The 26,007-nt window shown below is 44.6% G+C and overlaps 2 protein-coding genes across 2 annotated transcripts; one reads left to right on the forward strand and one right to left on the reverse strand.

The window, feature by feature from the left end:
• Nucleotides 1-339: 339 nt before the first annotated feature.
• gmds (GDP-mannose 4,6-dehydratase) lies at nucleotides 340-9,425 on the forward strand. Its single transcript, XM_042056876.1, has 12 exons — nucleotides 340-572; nucleotides 2,567-2,611; nucleotides 3,314-3,401; nucleotides 3,707-3,816; nucleotides 4,168-4,360; nucleotides 4,966-5,070; nucleotides 5,518-5,645; nucleotides 6,367-6,485; nucleotides 8,185-8,281; nucleotides 8,715-8,783; nucleotides 8,900-8,999; nucleotides 9,034-9,425. The coding sequence occupies exons 1-11, from the start codon at nucleotides 492-494 to the stop codon at nucleotides 8,960-8,962; spliced, it is 1,098 nt and encodes a 365-aa protein (XP_041912810.1). The 5' UTR covers nucleotides 340-491; the 3' UTR covers nucleotides 8,963-8,999; nucleotides 9,034-9,425.
• A 1,207-nt stretch (nucleotides 9,426-10,632) lies between these two features.
• On the reverse strand, nucleotides 10,633-11,911 carry LOC121678020 (forkhead box protein Q1-like). Its single transcript, XM_042057193.1, has one exon. It carries the CDS (start codon nucleotides 11,691-11,693, stop codon nucleotides 10,731-10,733), a length of 963 nt encoding a protein of 320 aa, XP_041913127.1. The 5' UTR covers nucleotides 11,694-11,911; the 3' UTR covers nucleotides 10,633-10,730.
• Between the last annotated feature and the right edge of the window lie 14,096 nt (nucleotides 11,912-26,007).

The raw sequence follows: 26,007 nt of genomic DNA on the forward strand, positions 1-26,007 counted from the left end.
GTGAGTGAGGTTTGAATAAGGAGGGTATGAAAATTATAGACTAACCTTGCCCACTGCGAATGAATATAATGTTCCTACATGTAAGGTGTGCGTGGGTGGCTGTCTTGTCTGTTTTTACAATATAGCACCTTATTTTCTTTAAAAGAAAATAAAACAAGATTGTGCGTTATTTACTTTAGTTGTTCACGTGAATGTTTGAGTGCGTCGCACATTAAAAGTAGTAGTAGTAGGCTAGTTCAGTGAAGTCGGTCAGAAAGAAAAGTAAGCGTGTCGTAATGCGTCAGAGTTGTACTACCTTCCTGTTGGCTGTTAACGTTTCTCCTCCCACTTCCTGGTTATTATACTTCCGTGCAACTTGTTTCGGATGCGACCATTCAAGCTCAAAACGGCCACAGGAGTGACTAGCGTTTCTGCCTGTTTGCCGGTGTCAAGTCCCACGAGAGATCACAGTTGAAGAAACAGGCAACCTACATCATCCAAGAAAGGGGAAAATGGCCCAGTGTGCAGAGCCTGGTGCCGTTAACGGAGCGAAACCAAGAAGGGTAGCCATCATCACGGGCATCACTGGACAGGTAAGCGTCTTTTGTCTGCAGAGATGCGACTCATCCTCTCTACGAGGGTGCTCTCTTGCTATACTTTAATTGTAGTGACACAGTCAAGAAAATCAAAAGCCGTTTTTGTTTACAGATAAATTAGAGCAGGTGAAAGGAAACGGTTAATGATTTAGCCTACATGCATGTGTGATATGAAAAGTAGGAGAACGAGAAAGAGAGAAAAGTATTATTATTGGCAACGCTAATGGGTCAAGGATTCCGCTTCAATCCTAACTCTGGACATTAAAAGATGACACGTCACCCCTCAAAAGAGCTTGGGATCGGACTGCTGATCGGCGAGCCAGCCGGAAAAACCGGTGCAACGCGACAGTGTATTGTTAAAACATCATGACGTGTATAATGATGTTAGGAGGGACACTCCTGCGCACGAACACACCGTAGGCTACATTTCGAGCCAAACCTGTGTGACATGATACTGGATCAATTGTGGAAAGATGATGTGGCGAGAGCAATCGTGCAGTAGGCCTACAACCATACAAGTTGAGCTACATGGGCACAGCAGGTGGTACATTTAAAGGAAGTACAACTGTTATAAATCTCAATAAATAAATGACAGACGTCCCTGATAAGGAATGTTTGGCACACACACTGCAGACCAGGATATAGGCCATTAAAGGTATATTCCTGAATCCTGAGACTGGCCCTGTCATGAACTTGTTGGTGTCTGGTCAGAGAACAGCTAGTGTAGGGGAGCTGCAAGTAGAAGTAGTAGGTAGATGTCACTGTCACTCTATGTTCCCAGGAAAACAGTGAGCCCCTGACTGTGGAAAAGGAAGCGCATTAAAGCTCATTAAAGTCCATAGGGGGATGAATAGGATGTGTTTTAGGCCTAGTATTGTTTTTGCATGGTGACAATGGCATGCAGTCAGGATAACTATGGCTGTAGGCCTTGGTCTTCAAGGTCCATAAACTTCCAAAAGCGGATGGTTGTGGAGTTCAGACTTTGCCCACGCGTATTAAGTTCCTTGAGTTGAATCGAAACGAAAGGCACTGCTTTTGGTGTGGGCATGTTTAGGTATGAGTAGGCTAAGAACGCACTTAGCCCAACCATCCAGGCGGTGATCAGCATAACTAAGTGGGTGATTGTAGCCTATGAGTGATGTGAATGGCAAAGACATTGGGTAGTTCTAAAAGATGATGCACTTTGTCAAAGATATAGGAAACTTTAAAACCCACTTTCTTTGTAATTGCTGGTAAACAACAAACCAACTGCCCTCATGCATATGTGGAGTAACTACTATTAGAGTGGTTGCGGAAATAGGCCACTAGTACAAACAGGGAAATACAAATAAATTTGGATTTGTGAATGCATGCTGCCTTCCCTGGTCCTGACCTCACCACATGCTACTGATCTGTTTAGTATTTAACTGTAATGTACTGAATCTGATGGTAGTGAAAGTAGCCAGTCTTACTAGCCTGGCGAGCCAGACCCACATTAAAATGTAGGGTCTGGGCACTCACCATTCGCAGTGCTCAGTCCGAGGGGCGGGATAATCAGTTGTCTTTCAAATTCCCTCTGCACGCAATAGGACTCAATAGGATATTTGTTTTCAAGTAGCAGGGAATTCAAGCCAAACCGTTGCAACTCTGCCATCAATCATTATGTTAAGCCCACCAAACGACTCTATACACGATTTCAATGCCCTGATTAAGTTTTGATTTCTGGAGCTCACAAGCCAACGGAGAGTGCGTCTAGATTTCTAGGCTACAGTCTTACCCCACTTGTAGGCTAACTTAGTGTACATTGAATCCTTTTTTGTGTGTGTGTGTGTGTGTGTGTAGGAGAAAGTGTGTCTGTCTGTTTAAACAGTGAGGGTGGGTGGGTGTGACCGAGAGAGGGAGAGCAAACATGTATTTGACTCCTGTCCTGTGTTGTATTTGACTCTGATGTTGTATTGGACCCACTCCTCAGTTGTATTTGACTAACCCCTCTTCTTAATGGCTTATTGCAGGACGGCTCTTACTTGGCAGAGTTTCTGCTGGAGAAGGGCTATGAGGTATGTGACATCAGAAGTATACACTCACAGTAGTTATACAAAAACATTTTTTTTCCAAGTTTTTTTTTTCTACAGCCAGTCCCTGCAATTGTGACATTAACTCCAATGACCCCTTCACAGTGTATCAGATAGATTGATAGATTGATAGATTGATAGATTGATAGATTGATAGATAGATAGATAGATAGATAGATAGATAGATAGATAGATAAATATAGATAAATCAACTTTATTAATCCCCAAAGGGGAAACTAGTTTGCTACCATGGACAACATACAGCACAGGACATAAAGCAGACAATGATGAGTACAGTACAATGTACGTAAATCATACAATAGATAAATAATGGCACCAGGCATAGACACTGGAAGAGTGCATTAGCTACCAATATGTCTCTGATAAAGTCTCCAAAAAATGTGCAAGATGTATCAGCCACATTTAAAACTGGCCTCCTCTTTAACTGGGTCCAGACTGAGGCTCATCAACCACCCAGTCTGTATAAGCTGGCACTATCAACTCAATACCAGTTCAATATCTGAATGCAGCTTTTGTGGTTGAGTATATTCAAGTTCTGGTCAGTCATTGAAATGTCTCCTCTCTCTCTCTCTCTCTCTCTCTCTCTCTCTCTCTCTCTCTCTCACACACTCACTCACTTTAACTCTCTCTCTCTCTATTTCTCTCTCTGTATGTCTGTGTGTGTAGGTCCATGGTATTCTGCGCAGATCCAGTTCCTTCAACACTGGTCGCATCGAGCACCTCTACAAAGATCGGTGCACACACACAGAAGGAAGTGAGTGCCACACAGTTCTTTCCATACACACACACACACACACACACACACAGGAGTTAGACTGGCATCCATTTCAGCAAATGGCTGTCTGTGTTGTGCATGAATGTATGTGTGTGTGTGTGTCTTTGTGTGTGCATGAGCTTACATGTATGTATAGGCATCCTGCATCCATGAAGTCCCAGCACACACCCTGTATGCTAGATCACATTACATTTTTTTTTTACATTACATTAAAATGAATTGTCCCTGTTGTATGCGATATGTTTATATAAAGCCATTAATGAGTGTGTGTGTATGTCCTGCAGATATGAAATTACACTATGGAGATCTGACAGACAGCACATGCTTGGTAAAGATCATAAACGAGGTGAAGCCTACAGAGATCTACAACCTCGGAGCCCAGAGCCATGTGAAGGTAGCTGGACTCGCTCAGAAGAGCTCATGGACACATGTAGACCTACACGGGCTTATAAACATTAGCACCCACATTCATACACCCATACATAAGCACCCATCATGGACACATGTAGACCTACACAGGCTTATTAACACTCATGGACACATGCAGTCCTATGCAGAGTAACTAACATTACACGCATAGCAATATATAAAGTATATCATAGAAGATTGTCATTGTGTGCGGGAGAGATGGCATACTATAACCCCTCTCCCAGTATGTACATTACTACACATGTACATACTGGACTGATGTGTGTGTGTCACTGGGTGTGAACGTTACTTTATGTGTGTGTGTGTGTGTGTGCAGATCTCTTTCGACCTGGCGGAGTACACAGCCGATGTGGACGGCGTGGGGACACTGCGCCTGCTGGACGCGGTCAAGACATGTGGACTCACACACTCGGTGCGCTTCTACCAGGCCTCCACCAGTGAGCTCTACGGCAAGGTGCAGGAGATCCCCCAGAAAGAGACCACACCCTTCTACCCAAGATCACCCTATGGTACACACACACACAACTGCATACACACACATTCATTGTATGTATTCAATGTATTCGTTGCACACACATACCCACACACTCACTCTCTCACATGCTCATGATCTCACACATACTCACGCTTACGCTTATGCACACACACACATACCCACTGCCACACCTCCATGCTTGCACACACACACACACACACACACACACACACACACACACACACACACACACACACACACACAGAGGCATGCATGAACGCACACACTGGCACCCATGCACAAATACCAGCAACAAATTCTCAAGGCAAACATGGCCTCTTCTGTCGTCCATGTCGTCAAAAATGGATCAGGTTTTTAATGAGTGTTTATGGTGCAAGTGTTTAGGCCTGATTCATTGACTCCTTAGACCTCATATCTGACCTATACACGTCACACACTGAGGATAGCTTAGGCAGAGACATGATGCGCGCACACACACACTCACAAATGAATGCAACATTGCACAACATACAGACGTGCATGTACATTTACATATTTGCAGCATTCACAAAGTAATGAGGTGAAAGAAGATGGTGGCCTTACCATTGCTGTTCTTGTCCTTGTCCTCATGTCTGATAGGTGCTGCAAAGCTCTACGCTTACTGGATAGTGGTGAACTTCAGGGAGGCTTATGACCTCTTCGCTGTGAATGGAATCCTCTTTAACCATGAGAGCCCAAGAAGAGGTGAGGTTGTACACACACACACACACACACACACACACTTTGCTCTGGAAGTTATGACACTTCTTATACATGGATTTATGAAAAGGGCATTTTATCAACATGAAATGTAATATGTTTAAATGTTGAGTTCTGTACAAAAAGATGCTGTAGCATTAAGAACAGTAAAACTGAAGGAAAAGGGAGTTTTAACTATGAAGAAGTGATCATTATTAGGGTTAATGCATTCATCACTGTTGTTTTTGGCTAAAATATCTGGTTTTAGCATGACTGATGTGCACTAGGATGACAGATTGAGTATGAAATAATCCACTATGCTGTGTTGTGAGATCAGTTGCAGGATGGAAAGGGATAATATTACGTTTTTACTTCCCTTTGTTTTGATATGAAACTTCAGCTGTGAAACTTGTGTGTGTGTCTGTTTGTTTCTGTGTGTGTGTGTGTGTGCAGGTGCAAACTTTGTGACGCGTAAGATCAGCCGTGCAGTGGCAAAGATCCACCTGGGTCTGGCTGAGTCCCTGAGCCTGGGCAACCTAGACTCCAAGAGAGACTGGGGGCATGCTAAAGACTATGTAGAGGTACCCTCCAGCACATGCACATTTTAAACACTTTATTTAATTCCACAAGTCAAGTTTCATTAGGAATCTAATTTTCTGAATAATCCAGTAGATAAAAGCAGTTCAGCAATCTATCATGAGTTTTTACAGGTTCAGGGACCAGATAAACATGCTTCCTATAAATACTGATATGGAACATAAGGCTGAAATGATTACTCGAGTAGTTCGAATAATTTGATTACGCTCGAGGAGCAGTGAGGGGTTAGGTGCCTTGCTCAAGGCTTCAGCCGTTCCTACTGGTCGGGGTTCGAACCGGCAACCCTCACGGTTACAAGTCCAAAGCGCTAACCAGTAGGCCACGGCTGCCCATTAATTATTGCTTCACACTGACTGTTATTACTGACGCGCACACCACTTTCAGAATAAGTTGGCGATATGCCGGAGAGCCAAGAAACCGTCCGTAAAAAGGCAGAGAATGTCCAAAGTTATGGGATAAATTCAAACTTACAAAAGAAGACAAGGTGCAGTGTGTTCACTGCAAAGCAGAACTAGCCTACCACAACAGCACGTCAACGATGATTCAACATCTGAGCCGAAAGCATCCAGTTGTTAACACCAGCTCACCAAGCGTAGCAGACACAAGGCAACGTAAACACTGATGTTAGCTGATTTAATGGACAAGACCCCATGCAAACCTAAGCCCATGTAAACGTTGCTGTATCTGTCTGCCTTGCTCCCTTAGGCCATGTGGCTGATGCTTCAACAGGAGACACCGGAGGACTTCGTCATATCAACAGGAGAAGTGCACAGCGTACGAGAGTTTGTTGAGCGAGCCTTTAAACACGTAGGCAAAACTATCCAGTAAGTACATCACACGCATGAACAAACACTCACTCCCTCGCACAATCTCTCTCTACATTGCATACATACACACACACACACACACACACACACACACACACACACACACACACACCTACACACACACACACCTACACACCTGATGACATCTTTGTGCCTCTCAGGTGGGAGGGCGAGGCACACACACACACACACACACACACACACACACACACACACACACACACACACACACACCTAGTGTTAATTTCGTCAGACGAGAGGAAATATGTTCGTCAACAACCTTTTTTTTCATGACTAAGACGAGATGATGACGAGACTGCAGTAATGTCCTGAAACACTGACTAAGACTATCTTAAGATGCATTATTGTTGACGAAAAAAGACTAGACTAAAATGTTTTGCATGAAATAAAAACTAAGATAAAATCTCTCTTCATTTTCATCTACAAAATGAGAAGACAGAATATCTAGCTGTTACGTTTTCAAAATATTCCGAATAAGTTCATACGCAACAGCTTTCCTGTAGGCTAGTCTACGTGCTGTTGCTGCAACCCTGTGGCTGCAACACGAAACTACATGGAACAAGAACACTGGAGATTTTTGCCAGAGTTAGCAAGCTAACTACCTAAGCTTTATGCCACAATGCTACATACCCAGAAGTTGAAGCTTCTCTCATACAAATTAACATCCCCCAGAATGTCCATACGAAAATGTTCATCATGTAATGTCAACTATTTAACTAGTTAGACTGATGATGCAAAGTTTGCTAGCAAGTAAGCTAATATGGAAAGTTCGCTAGCAAGTTAGCTATGGCTAAGATGAAGAGTCTGTTTGGGGAATGTGTTGTGTTTGGGTGTATATCGCCATCTAGCGAGGCGGAGTAAAACATTAATACTTTGGTCTACGACAGTGTTTCTCAAACTTTTTCAGTTTCAGGACCATAAGTAACCCTAGCTAAAAAAAAAAAGATTAGACCTACTTCAACAGTAGCCTATAATTAGTCTATACTATAGGCCTACTCACTGAACCACCTTGCTTATTGTCTTTGCACTTTGCTTATTGTGTGGATTCATACTGTATGATTTAAACTGGCATATCTTACATAGACAGTGTTGCAGAACTGTTTTTACATACAAGTTGGTTCAATATTGTAAACAACTCATCTATATTATATTTTACCACGTCTGCTCGCGGACCACTTGGGATAGCTTGCGGACACTAGTGATTTCCTGACCACACTTTGAGAAACACTGGTCTACGAATATGACAGTGGTCCAGTCGAATCTTTTACTGTCTATGGTCAAATCCCAGCCGAGCTATAACTGTAGCTCGACTTACCTGTGCATGTAAACATACTGACTGACAAAAAATCCGAATGAGTAATTATAACAGACGAGTAGCCCTGTGGACACACAATATTGTTGGAAAATTGAGATGTGTGAAACACTATTTGACTCAAATGGTAATCAGAAATAATTTGTTATAAAAAAAAGACTAAAATGTGTTGACTAAAACTGACTAAGACTAAGATACCTTTAGTTTTCTTTTGACTAAAACTAGACTAAAATGACGAGACTTTTAGTCGACTAAAACTTGACTAACAAAAATGATATTTGAATGACTAAATATGACAAAGACTAAAAAGGACAGGTGACAAAATTAACACTACACCTCTGATGACACCTTTGTGCCTCTCAGGTGGGAGGGCGAGGGAGAGAAGGAGATTGGCCGCTGTGTGGAGACTGGCGTAGTGCATGTGCGTGTCGACCCCAAGTACTACAGACCGACTGAAGTGGTAAGTGTGTGTGTGTGTGTGTGTGTGTGTGTGTGTGTGTGTGTAAATGTCATAGAAAGTTGGAAACTTAGAAATTATTGCAATAGCCTGAAATGAAAAATGTTCTTTAAGAAGAATGTTTAAATCCGGTTTTAATTAAAGGCGTTTCTGTTATCAGTCAGTTACGGAAAATAATTTGAAGTTCCATGTTTTGTTGTCTAGGCCTTTTCTATCACTTTTATTACTATTAAGTTTAAGGTTTATGCTGTGGTATATTGGTATCAATTGGTCATCATTTTGGTATTGTGACAACATTGACCTATTCCTTCTCTTGAAACATTTTTATATATGGTGGTTGCAGAATGCTTTTATAATTAAGAAATAGTTCGTCTCATATGTGATGGAAGATATTTGGTAAATGCATGACTTGCAATCTATGTGTGTTTCTCCATAGGACTACCTACAAGGGGACTGCTCCAAGGCTGGGAGGATATTGGGCTGGAAGCCAAAGGTGTCCTTTGAGGTGAGACACTGTTCTTATGTAAAGCATATATGAGCACGCTTGTTTACCTGACGGAGCCATCTTTATTGCAACCATTCATGTGTAATGACTTGTTGTGTGTTTGTATGACTCTGCAGGAACTCGTCAAGGAGATGGTGGAAGCTGACATTGAGCTGATGAGAAAGAACCCAAATGCCTGAGAAACACTCACAACTAACACACACAAACTATCCATCCATTTCTCCTTACTTTCTATTCCCTTTTAAAAGAAAAAAAACCCAACACTCCTTAAGTTTGAAATGTCTTTTTTTTTTTTTTTTTAAATTTAAATTTTTTATTTACGTTTGCTTTGCCTTTGCACATGCACTCATTAGCGTTCCACGCACATTCCTGCATCATGTGTACATTCTTATCGCACATTCCTGGCCTCTCATGCCTTCTTCCTGTGTTTGTGTGTTTTTTTCCTTTCTGTTTTCTACAGCCAAAAGAAGGATTCAAGCGCTTTTTATTATTTAACAAAGTCTATTTTTTATTTTATTGTTGCAGAGATGAAGGTGTTGCAAAAATAATGAAGTTACTGTATTGTAAACCTATAGAGATTTATTTCCTACTATGTAATCATGTAAAAATGGTTTTTTACATTAAATTTTAGAGGAATTTAAATGGACTGGTACTGTTTTCTTCCTAATACACACACACACACACACACACCAAATTTACATAAATTGGTGTCCTTAAAGTATCAGGTGAGCTTTTCCATTTTCATTTAATTTGTCCCCAAAGACAATATTGGTACCTCCAGGGTAGTCTGAAGGGTGCTGTAGAATCTGCCTATTAATTAATAGTTAACAATCGCTCTCAAACTGTGTTGGGAGAATATAATATTTGTAGGTCCGTTTCTATTGTTAAATGATATTATCAAAACCTTTCCAACGGTGTGTTCTGCCTTTTGAATTTCACAAGTGAATATGTTATACTTACAGGTTCATAATAGGAGCTAAACCAGGGGTTGAGCCAAATAGCCAGAACATTTTAAAGTACATAGCAGTGACTAACTTGACTGGAAAATTATTTGTGGTCCATGCCTCTGAAGCATTCATTTAAAAACTATTAGAGGTGTTCCTTAATTGTTAGAAAAAATGGTATGTATAAAAAGGGTTATAATGTATTCACAAACCCTCTTTATGCAAACATTATCCATTAGCCATATAACGTAAATGTCAAATACTTTCTCTGCACTTAAAATGGCAAAACTGAAAAATAATTTTCATATGATGCTGAAAACTATTAGCCCATCCTGGATTCCACAATTCAAAATACTATGTCTATTTTGTAGAAGATGAAGAAAGTAATACTTAAACATTTGATATCTTGTAAGATTTATTGGACAAATTTCTATCGTTTGCTATTTTGGGTATTATGAAATTGACTAATTAAAAAAAAAAAAAAACGTGTTAGTTTACTGGATTTAATTGAATGAAAGGTCCACTGAACACGTTAGGCATGATTCATAAAAGGCCCTTCATAAAGAAACGACATTCATAGGATAGGCTATTGATAAATATATTATTTTGGTCATAATTAAGGCTGCTGGATTATTACAACCCTCGGTAAATGTAGCCTATGCTTGCTCTTAAAATATATTAGTTGAACTTTTTTTTTTTAAAAGGATGTTTGTAGTGGGGACAATTATTATAAATAGGCTGCGTCTTTTATTACGAGTGATGGATTAATAACAAAGAGTACATTTTCCATTTTAATTTTAATAGTTTCAATAATCAGTAACATGACATTATTTAACCTGTGACAAACAAAAAAATAAATTAAACCACGCAAACGTGAAGGCTCATGCACAAACTCAACTCACACAAATACCACAACTATTTGCACATGGCCCATTACAGACTTTTGTTCTTTCCAGGTCACAATTCAGTAAATTTATTATGCTCGTTCGACAGAAAACTCAGCTTAAGATAAGAGGGAGTCTATTCTGAAAGAGAACTGGCTGTTGGTGCGACAGGCGGCCGCCTGTATCCTGGAATCAGACGGAGGGAATCCCTCTGACGTCATGTGGGAAGAATTGATACTCGTGTTCGAGGCCACCAGGACACTCGGAATTTCGGGCATGTCTGACCACACAATGCCGCCCGCGTCGGTAGCGATATGGGGATCTGTGGTAGAGGCGGCACCGGGAGCGAGATAAGTCATGAGATGTGGCAGTTGCTGCACCTGAGTCCAGTGAAATCCGTTGCCAAGTCTGGATCTGCAGTCCAGTGTGATTTCATCTCGTCGACTCTGTTTAACAGGAGTGCTGAGGATGCTGTCAATGGCGAACGGGCCGGTGAACCTACTCCCATTGCGCATTGCTGCAGGCGACACGCGTGCGTGGGTTCGGTCACAGGCATTTTCGGGCCTCTCAGGGTCATCAAGGCTTCTTTTCTTGCCGACTATGCGTTTCCGCCTCCGACGGAACACCCCGTCGGCAAAAGTGTACTCACTGTGTGGGTTGAGCATCCAGTAATTGTCCTTTCCCCATGGACGGGCGGGTTCGCGCAGCACCTTCAAGAAACAGTCGTTGAGGGACAAGTTGTGCCGCACCGAGTTTCGCCAGCCAGTGTAGCTCCCGCGAAAGAATGGGAACTTTTTCATCAGGTAGTCATTGATTTCGGCGAGCGTTAAGCGACCGGTGGATGAGTCCCGGATTGCCATGGCAATGAGTGCGATGTAGGAGTAGGGCGGCTTTGGGCGGCGTGTGTAGGATTTGTTCGTTTTTGCCGCGTCTGGCTCAGCAACAGGCACCTGGGGAGGGCTGTTCGGAGCGATGTCCCCATCTGAGCCCAGCTCCTCTTCAACGGGTAGTAGAGAGCCTTTACTGCAGAATTCCGCCAAGGGTTCAGTGGAATGACTTGCGGAAAACACCTGTAGTTTCATCCTCCTCTAATGCATTGGTTTAGGTTCTATCCCCTTGTTTTTGGTCACTGCACCTGTTTTAGCGAGAAAAACTTCAGTGTGTTTGACTTACACGGTGCACTTTCTTTGGAAGTGGAAGTTGAGCGCATCTGTGGAAGAGGTACACAATATAAACCAAACTCATTTAATATTACCTCAAGTGCCCACCCCACAAGGGCGGGGTTCTCAACAGACACTTGAAAAGAGAAGGGAGACACGTACGGCGTATTGGAATATTAAACACACCCACCTTACATGTGAGCGAGAAGGGGGCAGGTGAGATTCGTTGGTGCGGCCGGTGTTCACGGTGCTTTCCGTATAAACCTATAGCTGCGCAATGTTACGCGTCTAAATGGCACGCCAACTTACAATCCTCAACAGCAATAGTTATTAATGTTAAACGTGTCGGTATATTTCACGTAAATATGTTGATGTTCATGTCCAATAGTGTTGTCCAACTTCATGCCAAATTAAATAGATATTATTTTAGTGTAGGAGACAGAGACAACTGATGGAAACTTGAGGCGCTACTCCTTCCCTCTTATGGTCCACACATTATTGAACGCTCTGCCATCCCGGCTTTGATCTGGAGAGGAAGAAAGGGTACAAAGACCAACCATGTCTTGTGCACATCTTAGGTTGCTTTCATGTTCTAGAGCAAAAAAAATATCAGGCAGAAAATTCTAAACTTTCTTATTAATGAGTGTACACACACACACACACACACACACACACACACACACACACACACACACACACACACGCCTGCAATAAATATACAAATATACTTTCTACTTTCAAACATTTGCTGTAAGCATACATACTGAGAGACACTGGACACTTTATCCCATCGACCATTTCTAGACACAGTCTATCTTAGAATGGTACACAACTTCCATAGCCTGTACAGCAGTCTACCAAATCCCAAACAAAGTTAACAGAGTGTGGTGTGTTTGTGGGTGTGTGTCACTATGCAGTACAGTGAGTTAACGCACCGAGGACCTGAGTGCCGGAGAAAATGATACACCTTACTATGTTATTACTTAAAGAGTATGCCTTTGTGTGTGTGTGTGTGTGTGTGTGTGTGTGTGTGTGTGTGTGTGTGAGAGAGAGAGAGAGAGAGAGAGTGTATGTGTGTGTTATACAACAATTTTTTCCTCTTGGTTGAAGGGGTGCATTTTTCCTACTACATACATGAATACACAGGCAGACGACAACATACAGATGTATTCACATAAGATTCAAGGAACCCTTCCTTGAATTGATGTAGTTGAGCAGGGCAGGCATGTGTCTGAGCAAAATACATCTTCCTCCTCACATAGTCGACAGCTGGAGGGAATACTTTACTTATACTTTCATAAATACTCAGAACCAAACCTACAGGAGAAAAGAAATCATGCATGCTTGAATATACAGTATATAAGCATCTTATAATAATATACATATACTGTATATTAGTATAACACAGATTTGTTTTCCTAAATATTGTTGCTCAACAGACCTGATTGAAAGTAGAATAATATTTTTTATATATAAACTAAACCTGGTGTGATCAGCACAATAGAGACAGCGAAATATTTAGTGAGATATACACAGATATGGGGGGAGGTAAAATAAAAAGACTGTGATTATTTGGCCCAAATAAAATATATGCAAAGCCCTGTTTTCCTTGACCTCTATTTTATGCATGTGGCAATATATGAGTGTTCTTGGAATGGCTTGCTGCTCTGTAAATAAAATGAGTCAGTGTTATTACACCCTTTGTCTTTCCAGAAACAGTCTAAAAAAGGATTATATATGGCATCAATAAAGACAAATGTGTCAATAAAAGATGCTATATTTAAAGTTCACCTTTGGATGGTGAATGGTATCAAGGAGAAAGCATTATGACCATCATAAAGTTACCAAATAGTCACTAAATTTTTACAAACGGAAGTTCGGGAGGAACATGACGGAATTTGCCACGCCTCCTTCTTCAATCAGTCAGGTTATTTATTCACAGTCTACCTGCCGAAGTTACAGCATCGGTGTTACTCCGCTCGCAACCCACCACCTCCCCTTACGCCTCCCGTCTTCCATATTTAAAGAATACGGGGGTGTATGGCGGAATCCTGCCCGACTCCTGCCTGCGCAGTCGACTCCGGTACAATTCCGCGAAGCCCTTCAGAACCATGGCCAGAGACTTCGCCAAACATGCTTTTCTATTATGCTTTTATGTATTATGCTCTTATGTCTTTATACAAATTCAGGAATGTGAACTAGTGAAAGACCTGATAGCGCTCGAACTTAAAGGCTGGAGCATCTCTAAACGTTCAGAAAATCGTGTGCTTGTGAGAATGTCATCAGAAAGTGGTTTAGAGTTCAGTATCTCTTCACATTGTTGGGATTTCACAATACACTTGTTTTTGGTTGGTTAACTCAAAATAACTGAATGCCTGATAAAGTATAATTCTGTGTTTTTCACCAATTTGAGAATAACCATTCAAATCCTTATTTGAATGGTTATTGGTATATATCGTCCTGCACTGTATTGTCCCGGTCCCGGGAAAGAACTGGCCCAGAGAGCTCAATGCCTCTGTGACTGCCCCTCCTTTCCTTTCTTCAACGCTCCTCTCAAGACCTTTCTGTTTCAGGAACACTTCTCATCTTCTGCCATAGACTCATTGCAAATACATTTTATTTTATTTTTTTAATGTTGTTGATTGTTTTTGTGTTGTCTTGCTCTGTGTATGCTCTGTTTGTGTTGACTTTGTGTAAAGTAACCTTGAGTCTGAGAAAGGCGCTATATAAATAAAACATATTATTATTATTATGATTATTATTATTATTATTATTATTAATATTTTATTAATGACTTCAGACCCATGGCACTCACGTCACACCTAATGATGACACTGGAGTGCCTTTCTCTCAGCCTTCTCAGGCCTCAGGTGCAGCATGTTCAAGATCCTTTGCAGTTTGCATATCAGGTGAAAATGCTAGAGGACGACATCCTTCACCTCCTACACCAGGTCTACTTGCACCTTGATAAGGGAGGTGGTGCAGTCAGCGCATCCAACATCATCCAGCCCCTAATGTTTTAGGACAAACTGACCAGGATGTAGGTGGACCCACACCTGGTGTCTTGGATCACCAACTACCTCACCGGTGGTGGCAGTGATTACTAAAGCAATAGTTACTACTATGCAGAGGAGACCTTAGGTACTACTACCAGAGGATGAGGGAAATGCATGTTAGGTGCATTGGAAGTGGTCATCCATCCATCCTCCATCTCTTCACCCTCTTCACAGTGGACATTAGCCACGTCACGTTCAGAAGTTCGCTGATGACACGGCTATCATTCGGTGATGACACGGCTATCATCCGGTGCATCAAGAGTGACCAGTAAGAGGATTACAGGAGTCCGGTGAGGGACGTTGTCGTCTGGTGCCACTCAAACTGCCTACAGCTTCAGCTTCAACTGCCTATACCACCAAAACTAAAGAGCTTGTAACTCAAAATACCACCAAAACTAAAGAGCTTGTAACAGACTTAAGGAAGTCTCACCCACAACTAGTCCAGATTGAGCGGAGTGAAACGTCTTGGACTGCTGCTGGCAGCAAAGTTGGACTGGACAACTGATGACCTCTATAAAAAGGGTCAAAGCAGGCTGCTGAGGAGCCCGCAATCATTCAACATCTGCAGAAAACTAGTGAGAAATACATATAAAAGAAGAAAGAAAAAAAATCAAATAAGATTAAAGCAAAGGCCCTCTTTTCCTTGACTCTATATGCATGTGGCAATGTATGAGTAGGTGTTGAAAGTTCTTGGAATGGCTTGCTCTGCTCTGTAATTAAAATGAATGAGTGTTATCACACCCTCTCTCCTGCCAGAAGCAGACTAAAAAAGGATTGTTTATTGCATCAATAAAGACAAACGTGTCGATAAAAGATACTATATTTAAAGTCCACCCAGGGCCACTACAATGCGGGACAAGTTGATCAGGTGGGCCAGCTCTCTAGTGGTGGCTGAGAAGAAAGCACTCAAACTGCTGGCCATTCTGGATGATGCTAGCCATCCTTTGCATACCATCATCATCAAACGGAGAGACTTGTTCAGTGACAGGCTACTTCTCCTGCGAGTGCTACACACGCAGACTTTTCACTGTCTGGAAATCTAGTCATGTAGTTACTCTACCACAGAGGTCTGGCAAGGAGAGAGTATTTGATATGCCCATCCTTTCCCTCCAGAAAGTTCCCACATCTCTGCCTATGTTACAGTAGCTGTTGGAGTGTTGATAACCTAACCAAGGGCCTTCTTGCTATAGCATTTGACCCTACAGGCAGCCAGCTCAAGGAAGAGATGCCATCCTCCTTAAACATCCTCCATGTCACTGCTGTGCTAATGGGGACAGATAGAGGCATACAGCACATGCCATGCAGCCCTTGGCTTGCACAGATACTTTCAAAGCAGTTACCGAATACTCCAACAGTTATATTCTAGAGAAGTGTGGACTTCATCAATTGGCTGTTGGTAATATCCATAACTTTTAAAATTTCTGAATCATGACAGTTATTACTTTGTCAGATGGATTGTTATTACAAACCTGTATGCAAGAGATGTCAAATATGTTTGTTTTCTTGACATTATAATGTACTGTGTATGGACTGACTGGCCAGACCTATGACATGTACCCACCACAAAATATTGTACATGTAAGACTGTGTATTTGTTTTTGTGATAAACAAAGATGATTATGACAGTGAGAGAGTTTTTTGGTGGTTAGCGTGTGTGTGTGTGTGTGTGTGTGTGTGTGTGTGTGTGTGTTCGGAAGGAAAGAAGCAAAGTGGTAATGAGGCAGAAACAGAACTGGCAGATGTTGCTGTTTGTAATTATAATCTATTATTGATCATTTTTTATTCTTCATATTTATGTACATCGTTAAGGATCGGAAGTGGAGTTACGTAGGCCTGTGGCTGCCTGTGTGTGTGTCTATGTGTGTGTGTTTGTGTGAGTGTGTGTGTGCTTCTTTGTACCTTGTATCGACAAAAAGGGTAATTTCACATTGATTTTTAAAGTTAACAACAGGTGCAATGCTTTATCATAAATGTGTGTGCATACAGCAAATACTCTCTCTCGCTCTATCTCTCACACACACACACACACACACACACAAGTACGCACGCACACACGCATGCGCGCGCACGCAAACACACGCAAACACACACACACACACACACACCTCTTAAGGATGGTTCATCCAATCAGATGCTTACCTTCTAAATACTGCATGGTGTGAGGGCCAATCAGACCCCACCATTTTTTTTATCTCCACATCAAAGCATACGAATACAAAGCTGACAAACATAAACAAACAGAAAACAAACAAAAACATCAACTAGTAAATACACAAACAAGTGCCGAGCGATCAGATGAGGAGGAAGACTCTTCAGAATGTGTTTACGCTCTTCAAACACATCTGCAAATCCCACTTTAGGGATTACTGTTATCAGACCTGCAGGGTATGTGTGTGTGTTTAATATGTGTGAATGGGAGGATAGGTACAAAAACTACCTCAGTGGAAAAAAAACCCTAATACAGTGTGTGTGTGTGTATGTGTGTGTGTGTGTGTGTGTGTGTGTGTGGGTGGAAGAAAGACAAAATGAAACCTGGAACACTTGTACACTCCTTGGTAAGTCAAATGCCTATATGAAAGGGTCAATTTGGATAAAAGAAGCTTTGATGCTGACTGCCTTTATTTATTTATTTATCTTCAGTCATGCTAATTGTAGATTGTGTGCTGCTGTAACGGTTTATTTATGTAGTATGATAAGAAAAGTTTCTTCCCATCCCAGCTGTCCTCTGTGTGTGTGTGTGTGTGTGTGTGTGTGTGTGTGTGTGTGTATCTCTTGCAGGTGTGCGTAATTCAAAGTCACGCAGAGGGGTAATATGAATGTTCAATCTGCAATAATACACACTTCACTGCACCCATGACAAACAACTGCATACACTTTATGTACTGTGTGTGCGGTGTATGGTCTCTCCCCATCACTAGTTTTAACTAAATGTATGACCCTTTAACATTAATCTCTGCTGAAGGACCAGATTAGTTTCCTTTCAGTAGTAGTAGTATACCTACTGAAAGGAAAATATATAATCTGGTCCATCGATAGAGTTTCATATTAAAGGGTCATTCATTTAGCTAAAACTAGTGATGGGGAGAGACAGTACGCTTCAATTGTCCCTTTAAAATACATATGATTTGTACCATAAAGGCATCATACTGTCTTTTGGTCTGTTGTGTGCATTTCTGTGTTTGAGTTTTAGATATTTTTTGAGTTTTTGTTGTGACCCCACAGCCAAGTGTTTGTGTGTGTGTGTTTGTGTGCTCTCACACTCTAGTGAAGAAGTGTATTTCCCTCTTTGCCTACTTATAATAATAAATTATGCTTTTTGATGTCATAAAATAAAAAGCCACCATCCACACTCAGACTATTTGTGCATGCGGCCCTGCAATATCTTCTCAGCGAGTGTCAAGACTTAGGACTTCAATCAACACATACACACACTATTCATAAAAGTAAACAGTAATCTACTCGTCAACAACTCCTTCCCTTTGTCTGTGCATGTTTTTGTGTGCCAGTCTGTGTTTATGAATATGGTATATTTTTCAGAATTTACCCTCTTGCTTTTAAGTAAACTAATCTATGTTTCAACACAAACTGGGTCCCTTGTATCAGTATTTGCGTGGGTTTGTGTGTGTGTGTGTGTGTGTGTGTACAGTATGTGAGAGTGGAAGTTTGGGATCAAAGCGCTGTGGCGACACAAAAGCAGAGATTTAGTGAAAGCAGAGATCATCATTTGCTTTGTCTCCCTCGCGCTCTCTCGCTCTTGCTCTCTTCTCTAAAGTTCTTTGAATCCTTCGCTCATTGTTGTCACAGCCGTGCTTTCAGTGCGACTTACACACGTGGAGGTACACTCAGACATCAAACGCGCTCGCTCTCAGCTCCTCAGATCATCCGTCGCTCCGCTGTTCTCCTTTGTGTTGTGGCCTGGCCGAGGCAGACGAGCACAGACGCTCTCTCCGCATGCACCCTCCCTCCCTTTCTCCTCTCTTTCTCTCAAGCGCTTGTCAGGCCCTGTCCTGTTTGTATTGAGGCGTGGTCTGCCGTGTTTGCATAAGACATGGAGTATAAGTTCTGCAAATCTCACGCAAACAGATACGCTCAAGTAGTCAAAACAAATACACACACACACACACACACACACACACACACACACACACACAGAGAGAGAGAGAGAGAGAGAGAGAGAGAGAGAGTTTGTGTTAGATTGTTTGTGTAAAGGTGAGGTAATGTCCACTTCTATGTTTGCAAACATTCAATTTTTGTTGGCTTCACACACAGATCACAGATTCACAGATCCCTAAAGGTTTAAAGTTGATGAGGAGGATCAAGGCCGTAGTCATGGACCCCCAAACAGAATTTCAATACATTTCCTACCATGCAAAAATATTATTAAAAATCACAAACAAGTCGTTAGTTAGGTCAGTCAATTAGGTTATTCCAAACTTTTGACGGACATGGGTATGGCATGGATGGATTATGCCCCCCCCCCTCTCTGGTGAGTTTTGTGAAAAGAGAAGGGTGGAGAAGAAGCAACTTCACACAGAGGCTTGGGCTTCAGGGGCCCCTGAGCTCTTGGGCCCAGTAAGCCCATTCAGTGATCCATCCCTGGACCCGTGACTCCATTTGTGTTCAAAATGTATAGTTTAAAAGAAATTACAAATTATAAAATTATTACTTACACCTGAAGATTTTTTTAAACTAAGGCTCATAAGCCTTAGTTTAAAGAAATGATTTTCCATAGGCTCCAAACCTATGGAAAATCACCAGGACAAACCACTCAGGGGTGTAGGCTAGGCCCTACTCTGGAACCATAGGTCACTAATGTGTGCGTTATTTACGTTTGATTACATTTCAGATGCGTGTTGGTTTCCTGTAGGCCTAGTAGGCTATAGCGCTTTATTCTTTCTTTATTTTTCTATGTCCGTATTTTGGGGGGGACATTTTGATCATATTTGAATATTGGGGGGGGGGGGGGGGGGACGTCCTCCTCAACGGCCCTGAGAAGGATATGGGGCTGTGTTTTGGACACCAGCGCATGGCGCTGGCCATGCTGGTCTCTAGACCTTACTCTTGCACTGTTGCACTGTTGGACTAATGTTGGACTACTTTTTGCACCTTCACTATGACACTCACTCTCTTGAGCACCTTGCCATGCACACATAACTAAGGACTATGGTTGGACTACTGTTTGCACCTTCACCATGACACTCACTCCCTTTAGCACCTTACCAGTCCCGGCCCTGTCATTACAAGCGTCCACGTTCCACATACTCGACGCGCCCGACCGGTAGCGCGACAATGTGACGTCACAGAAGCGCTGTAACCATTTATACTCGCGCGTCGTGGTCACGACACTAGTTGCAATATTCTCCTGAACAGAGGTGTCGCTGTTGTGAAAAGATTAACGCTAACTACGTTACACAGCAGAAGAAGGTGCATTAAGAAACACTAGCAGAGAATGTAAACGGGCTCTGCTATTAGCTAGCCTCTGTGATGGTACTTCAGACTTTGGTTGCTACTATTCACAACTACCACCATCATTATCATCTAGTTTCCAAGGTGTGCGCACAGGTAGATAGATAGATGGATATATAGATAGATACTTTAGTCATCCCGAGGGGAATTTTAATAATTTAAAAAGTTTAGTTAGCTGGCTAGCTAGCTAGCAGCTGGCTGAGTTTGTGTAATTTCCTGAAGTGGAAAGAGATTTTGTTCAGGCCTTAATAGATATCCTTTGTTTGAAAATAAATTGTTTCTATTCTTTCCTCTTAATTCCATGTGTTGCAACTCTCGCTGGTAACTTTGTTAACTTATCCAGCAAACTATTAAAAATTCACGACTGTAACAAAACACTGCAACTCTCGCTTGCCCTCGAACTAGTCCATCTTCCTGTTTCCGCTTTGTCGCGCTCGTCTGAAAATAAAATGAGTGGTGCGCTACCTCGCGCTACCTGGCTAAAATCCTGGCGCGCCAGCAAGATCTACGTCATTTTGACGTCACGGTGTCGTGCTACCGGTCGGGTGCGTCGAGTATGTAGAAGCCTTATTATATGCTTGATCACCCTCAAGCACATTGGACTTTCTTAATTTAATTTATATAGTGTATTTAGTATTTAGTTTTGTTAGTTTTCTTATCTCTCTTATCTTCTACTGTCTTTATTGTACAGTGGAGTTTAGTTATATGTTTATACTTATACTTATGTTTACCATTTCTGCTGTAAGTGCATGTTGTGTGTGATGTCTGTATGCTACTGAGACCCTTGAATTTCTCCTTGGGGATCAATAAAGTATCTATCTATCTATCTATCTATCTATCTATCTATCTATCTATCTAGCGAAAGTAACTGCATATAACTGTCTTGTCGTTGACTGACTCCTTGGTGAAGTTAGTTTCACTTTGCCAATGAGTTCAAATAATAGACGAGTGCAGTGCGTGAAGGCTATGCTAGGTTTTAGTAAAGCATGGTTTAAGAATGACTATTCCATACGGTCTCGCAAGCAGCCTCCTTCAAATGCGCCGTTGAATGTCAAAATACCCATGCATTTATTTGACATATCGTAAGTTACGCATGTAACTATGGATCTGTTTCGACCTCACTCTGACCGTCACTACGGTCTAAAAAAGGAATGATCACCTTCGTTCTGCCTATCACCGAGACCATATGTCAACAAAGTCATGCCCATGACCTCCGGAAGCAGAACGACTCGAGCTTGTAAATAGCGGAGATTGCTCCCGGTTCAGTCTCCTTCCTTGAGCGCCTCAGGATGGTCCGAGCGATAAGGATAGTGACGGTCATCCCTCGGTCTCACAGATCCATAGTTACATGCGTAACTTACGATCTGTTTCGACCTCACTCTGACCGTCACTACGGTCTAAAAAAGGGATGACACATACCAAAAAAGTCGCGAGGAGCTCTAAGCTAACCATTAAAACCTCGCTCGGTCACGGACATGAGGGCAGCGTCGCCAACCGGAGCTGGGCGAGTGACGTCCACCCTATAAAACCTGGTAAAAGTGCAAGGCGTCGCCCATGAAGCCGCTGCACAGATATCGCTTGCTGGTACCCCCTTAAGGGCAGCCCAAGACGTAGCCATACTCCTGGTGGAGTGAGCCCTTGTACCCGAAGGGACCGGCATTCCCAGAGCCTGGTAGGCATGGGAAATAACCTCAACCAGCCAATGCGACAGCCGCTGTTTGGAAAGCGGTAGTCCCTGCTTCGCCGCCCCATAACAGACAAAAAGTTGAGTGTGTTCCCTCCTCAACGACTGCGTATGGGCCAGATAAGCTCTCAAAGCCCTGACTGGGCACAGAGTGAGCAACTTGTCGCGCTCTGCCTGTGAGGCAGCAGACGGCTGGAATTGGGTCAGCTCCAGAACCTGGTTGATAGACTGCTGACTTAGAACCTTAGGCAGAAAGGCTGGATTAGGCCAAAGTGACACGCCAGTGCCCCCTGCCTGCCACCTCAGGCAGTCTTCGCTGACGGAGAGGGCGCACAGCTCCCCGACGCGCCTGGCCAAACAAAGAGCCAGGAGAAAGCTAGTTTTCAGAGACAAAGATCGCAGATCTGCATCTAAAATGGGCTCATACGGGCCTTCAGTAAGAGACATTAAAACGGTGGGCAAATCCCAACCGACGGGCCCCTTTTAAAAACTGACAAATCAGTGGATGCCTACCCAAGGGCCTGTTATCCGCACCCTGGTGAAAGGCTGAAATGGCCGAGGCATAAACCTTCACAGTACTGACCGCCTTGCCTTCATCCAAATAGGACTGCAAGAAGCGCAAAACTTGTGGCACAGGGCAAACCGCTGGCTCAAGACCCAAGCTGGCACACCAATCCGAAAAGATCCTCCACCTGAGTGCATAGCAAGCTCTAGTAGAAGGAGCCCTGGCGTTGTTCAGAGTCTCCTGCACAGACTCAGCTAGCTGTTCAATGACTGACTCTGCAGGGGCCAAACCCACAGGCGCAGGGCACCTGGGTTCGGATGCCAGATCTGCCCGTCTGCTTGTGACAGAAGATCCGCCCGGCAGGGTAACTGCCATGGCTGACCCCGCAGGAGCCGGAGAAGGTCTGGAAACCAAGGCCTCGCCGGCCACCGTGGAGCAACCAGCAGAACTGTGTGTTGGCCCTCCCTGATCCTCCGCAGGACCTGAGGGACAAGAGGGGATGGAGGAAAAGCGTACAACAAGCCTGTCGGCCAGTCTTGTGACAGAGCATCCAGGCCCAAACTGCCTCCCTGTCCCACGAGAGAGTACCACTCTGGGCAGTGAGTCATTTCTGGTCCACATCCAAACAGGTCCACTTGTGCAGTCCCATACTGAGCCCAGACCTGGCTGACCACCTCTGAGTTCAATCTCCATTCCCCCGGGAGTGGTCCGGTCCTGGAGAGAATGTCGGCCGCCCTGTTCTCCACACTTGGAACGTGTACTGCCCTCACTGAAGCCAGACGCGACCATGCCCATGACAGCAACTCCTCCGCCACCTGGAGGCACCGCCAGGACCTTGTGCCGCCTTGGTGATTGACATGATACACCGCCGAGGTGCTGTCTGACCTCACCAGAACATGTTGGCTTCGCAACCCTGGCAGGAACCTCTGCAGGGCGAGATGGATGGCCTTCAGCTCGAGGACGTTGATGTGCTCTGACGTCCAGGAGGGAGGCCACACGCCCCTCGCTGACAGCCCTTCCCAGACAGCTCCCCAGCCTGTCAGAGAAGCGTCTGTCGAGATGACTTGCCTCTTGTGAGGAAGGCCCCCCAGTGGAACACCCTGGAGTAAGAACCTCCTGTCCGTCCAAGGACGCAGGGCTCGGATGCAAGCAGGAGACACCCGCAACTTCACATGCCTGTCGTCTCTCGGGTGGAGCTGAAAGGCATTGAACCAACACTGCAGGGGGCGTGCCTTCAGCAGGCCCAATGGCAGTACCTCAGCTGCCGCGGCCATTAAGCCCAACAGCCTCTGGACTTTGTGGGCGGTGACCAGTCTGCCCAGCCGAAAGCCTGTCAGAGCCTCGGTCAAGCTGTCTGCCCTCCGTGGAGTGAGAGACGCCGTCATGCTGACCGAGTCGAGGAGGACACCAAGGAAATCCGCCTGCTGGCGGGGCTGCAAGTTGCTCTTTTTCCAGTTGACCGTGAAACCCAGGGCCTGGATATGGGTCAGAACCGTGTTGGTGTCGTGCACCACCTGCACCTGAGATGGGGCACAAATTAGCCAGTCGTCCAGGTACGGTAGGATCTTTAGGCCCTGGACCTGCAGGGGGGCTAGCGCGGCTGCCACCACGCGAGTAAAAATTCTGGGGGCCAGTGAAAGGCCAAATGGGAGGACCTGAAACTGGAAAACCCTGCCTTGGAAGGCGAAGCGGAGGAAGGACCTGTGTGCTGGGCAGATAGGGATGTGGAAGTACGCGTCTTTTAGATCCAGAGACGTAAACCACTCCCCTTCCTGGATGGAACGAATCACTATTCCAACGTGGACCATTTTGAATGGCAGCACCTTGAGGTACTGGTTCAAGGGCCTGAGGTTGAGGACCGGCCGGTAACCTCCGTCTTTTTTGGGCACAATAAAATATTTGGAATAAAACCCAGTGTGCCGCGCGTGCAGCGGTACTTCTGAGATGGCCCCTTTCAGAAGCAACTCCTGGACCTCCTTGACAAGCATGGAATTTAAAAGGGGGTCTTTCACAGACGTCATCTTGACCCCTGAAAACGTAGGGGGCCGTCGTCGAAACTGTAGGCGGTAACCGTGAGTCACCGTAGCCACAACCCAAGAGTCTGGCACAATCCCTTCCCAGGAGGTCCTGGACAGCTGGGAAGGGCAATCGACGGGCAGCCCCGGATCCCTAGGCAGGACCGCCAGCGCGGCCTGCACCTCTGCCTGCGCCCCGTCGAGGTCTTTGCTGTCCTCTGGGCCAGGAAGTTGGGGCTGAGCTCGAAAGCGCCGGTCCCGTGGGGCAGCATAGTTGATACTTACCTGTGGTGTTCGGGCGGGCTGGGAGTCTGGATGGAACACATGCCCAGGCACCACGGAGAGACCTAACAGGTCTGTCCTGATGGCATCAGGGAGAGAGGTTTGGGCAAGCCACACCTGTCTACGGCACAGCACCGCAGAGGCCATAGCACTCCCCACATCACGCATCAGCTGGGAGTGGGCTGACAGTGCGGCATCCACCAGGGCCCTTGCATCATGGTCCTCCGGGCTCATCGTTTTTCGCAGAGCCGCCAGAGTGATGGCCAGGGCGTTGCCCATACGGGCTGCCCGTGCTGATGCGTCAAAGCAGTGACTGATGAGACGGTCCGTCTTGGCACACTCCTTACGCGGGCAGCGTGGATTGGGAGATGCATTGGCAGGCCCCAGGGAAGTCCAGGCGGCGATGGACTGCTCGACCGGTGGCATATCCCCTAGCCCTGAGTCGGCCGGATAGGCAGCCTTTGCCAGCTGACGGCAACCTGGATTGAATTGGGGGCGCTGTAGCAACTTACCCCATGCCGTCTGCAGCACCTTCGTGTAATCCACTGCCACGGGTATACAGGGTGGTGGGCTGCTGTGCGAGACGCCTTCCCAGACACCCCCAAGGGAAGCCATGTCTGGCATAGGGGCCTGAAGACCCAGGATCTTGGAGGCACTCAACACCCGTGACATCAAGGAGCCGACGGGGACCTCCCCTGGCACTGTGGATTCATCAGTTGGCTGCACCATGTCTGAATGTAGCTCATCCAGGAGGCCGTCCCCGCTTACGTCATCGATCGTAGAACGAGGGGCATGGAGACAACAACGCAACAACAAATCCACATCCACATCACCCAGATCAACATCCGCACCATGGCTCTCAGGCCTGGATGGGGAGAGACCTTCCTGGCCAGGGGGCAGAGAAGGGGATGACGTGCCCTGGAGACCCTCCAGCCTGTCCATCCTCCTAGCCAGAGCCTGGAGAGCTGAGAGAATCTGAAGCGACTCCGTGCCATTACCCTCGGTCACGGCAGCTGGAGCCGAGCGCTTAGCAGGTCCAGGGACCTCCACCTGATCATGCCTGGAAGGGGACTCATGTTGCCGTTTACGCTTGTGCGTATGCTTACGGCCATGCCTATGAGAGTGCTGATGCGCTGCAGGGGCTGTCCACATCCTCCAGGAGGTGGGCGGCCCCAAGGCAAGCGGGACACTCTCTATGCCCATCATTGGACTCTGCAGTAGTGTACCG

This window comes from Alosa sapidissima, chromosome 12 (assembly GCF_018492685.1).
Source record: "Alosa sapidissima isolate fAloSap1 chromosome 12, fAloSap1.pri, whole genome shotgun sequence".
Taxonomy (NCBI): domain Eukaryota; kingdom Metazoa; phylum Chordata; class Actinopteri; order Clupeiformes; family Clupeidae; genus Alosa; species Alosa sapidissima.

What these genes read in the sequence shown, in the direction of transcription:
- LOC121678020 (XM_042057193.1), bottom strand. Translation starts at nt 11,693, where the DNA reads ATGAAACTACAGGTGTTTTCCGCAAGTCATTCCACTGAACCCTTGGCG.
- gmds (XM_042056876.1), top strand. Translation starts at nt 492, where the DNA reads ATGGCCCAGTGTGCAGAGCCTGGTGCCGTTAACGGAGCGAAACCAAGA. An exon ending in TGCTGGAGAAGGGCTATGAG is followed by an intron (nt 2,612 to 3,313) that starts GTATGTGACATC and finishes CTGTGTGTGTAG; the next exon opens with GTCCATGGTATTCTGCGCAG. An exon ending in CACGTAGGCAAAACTATCCA is followed by an intron (nt 6,486 to 8,184) that starts GTAAGTACATCA and finishes TGTGCCTCTCAG; the next exon opens with GTGGGAGGGCGAGGGAGAGA.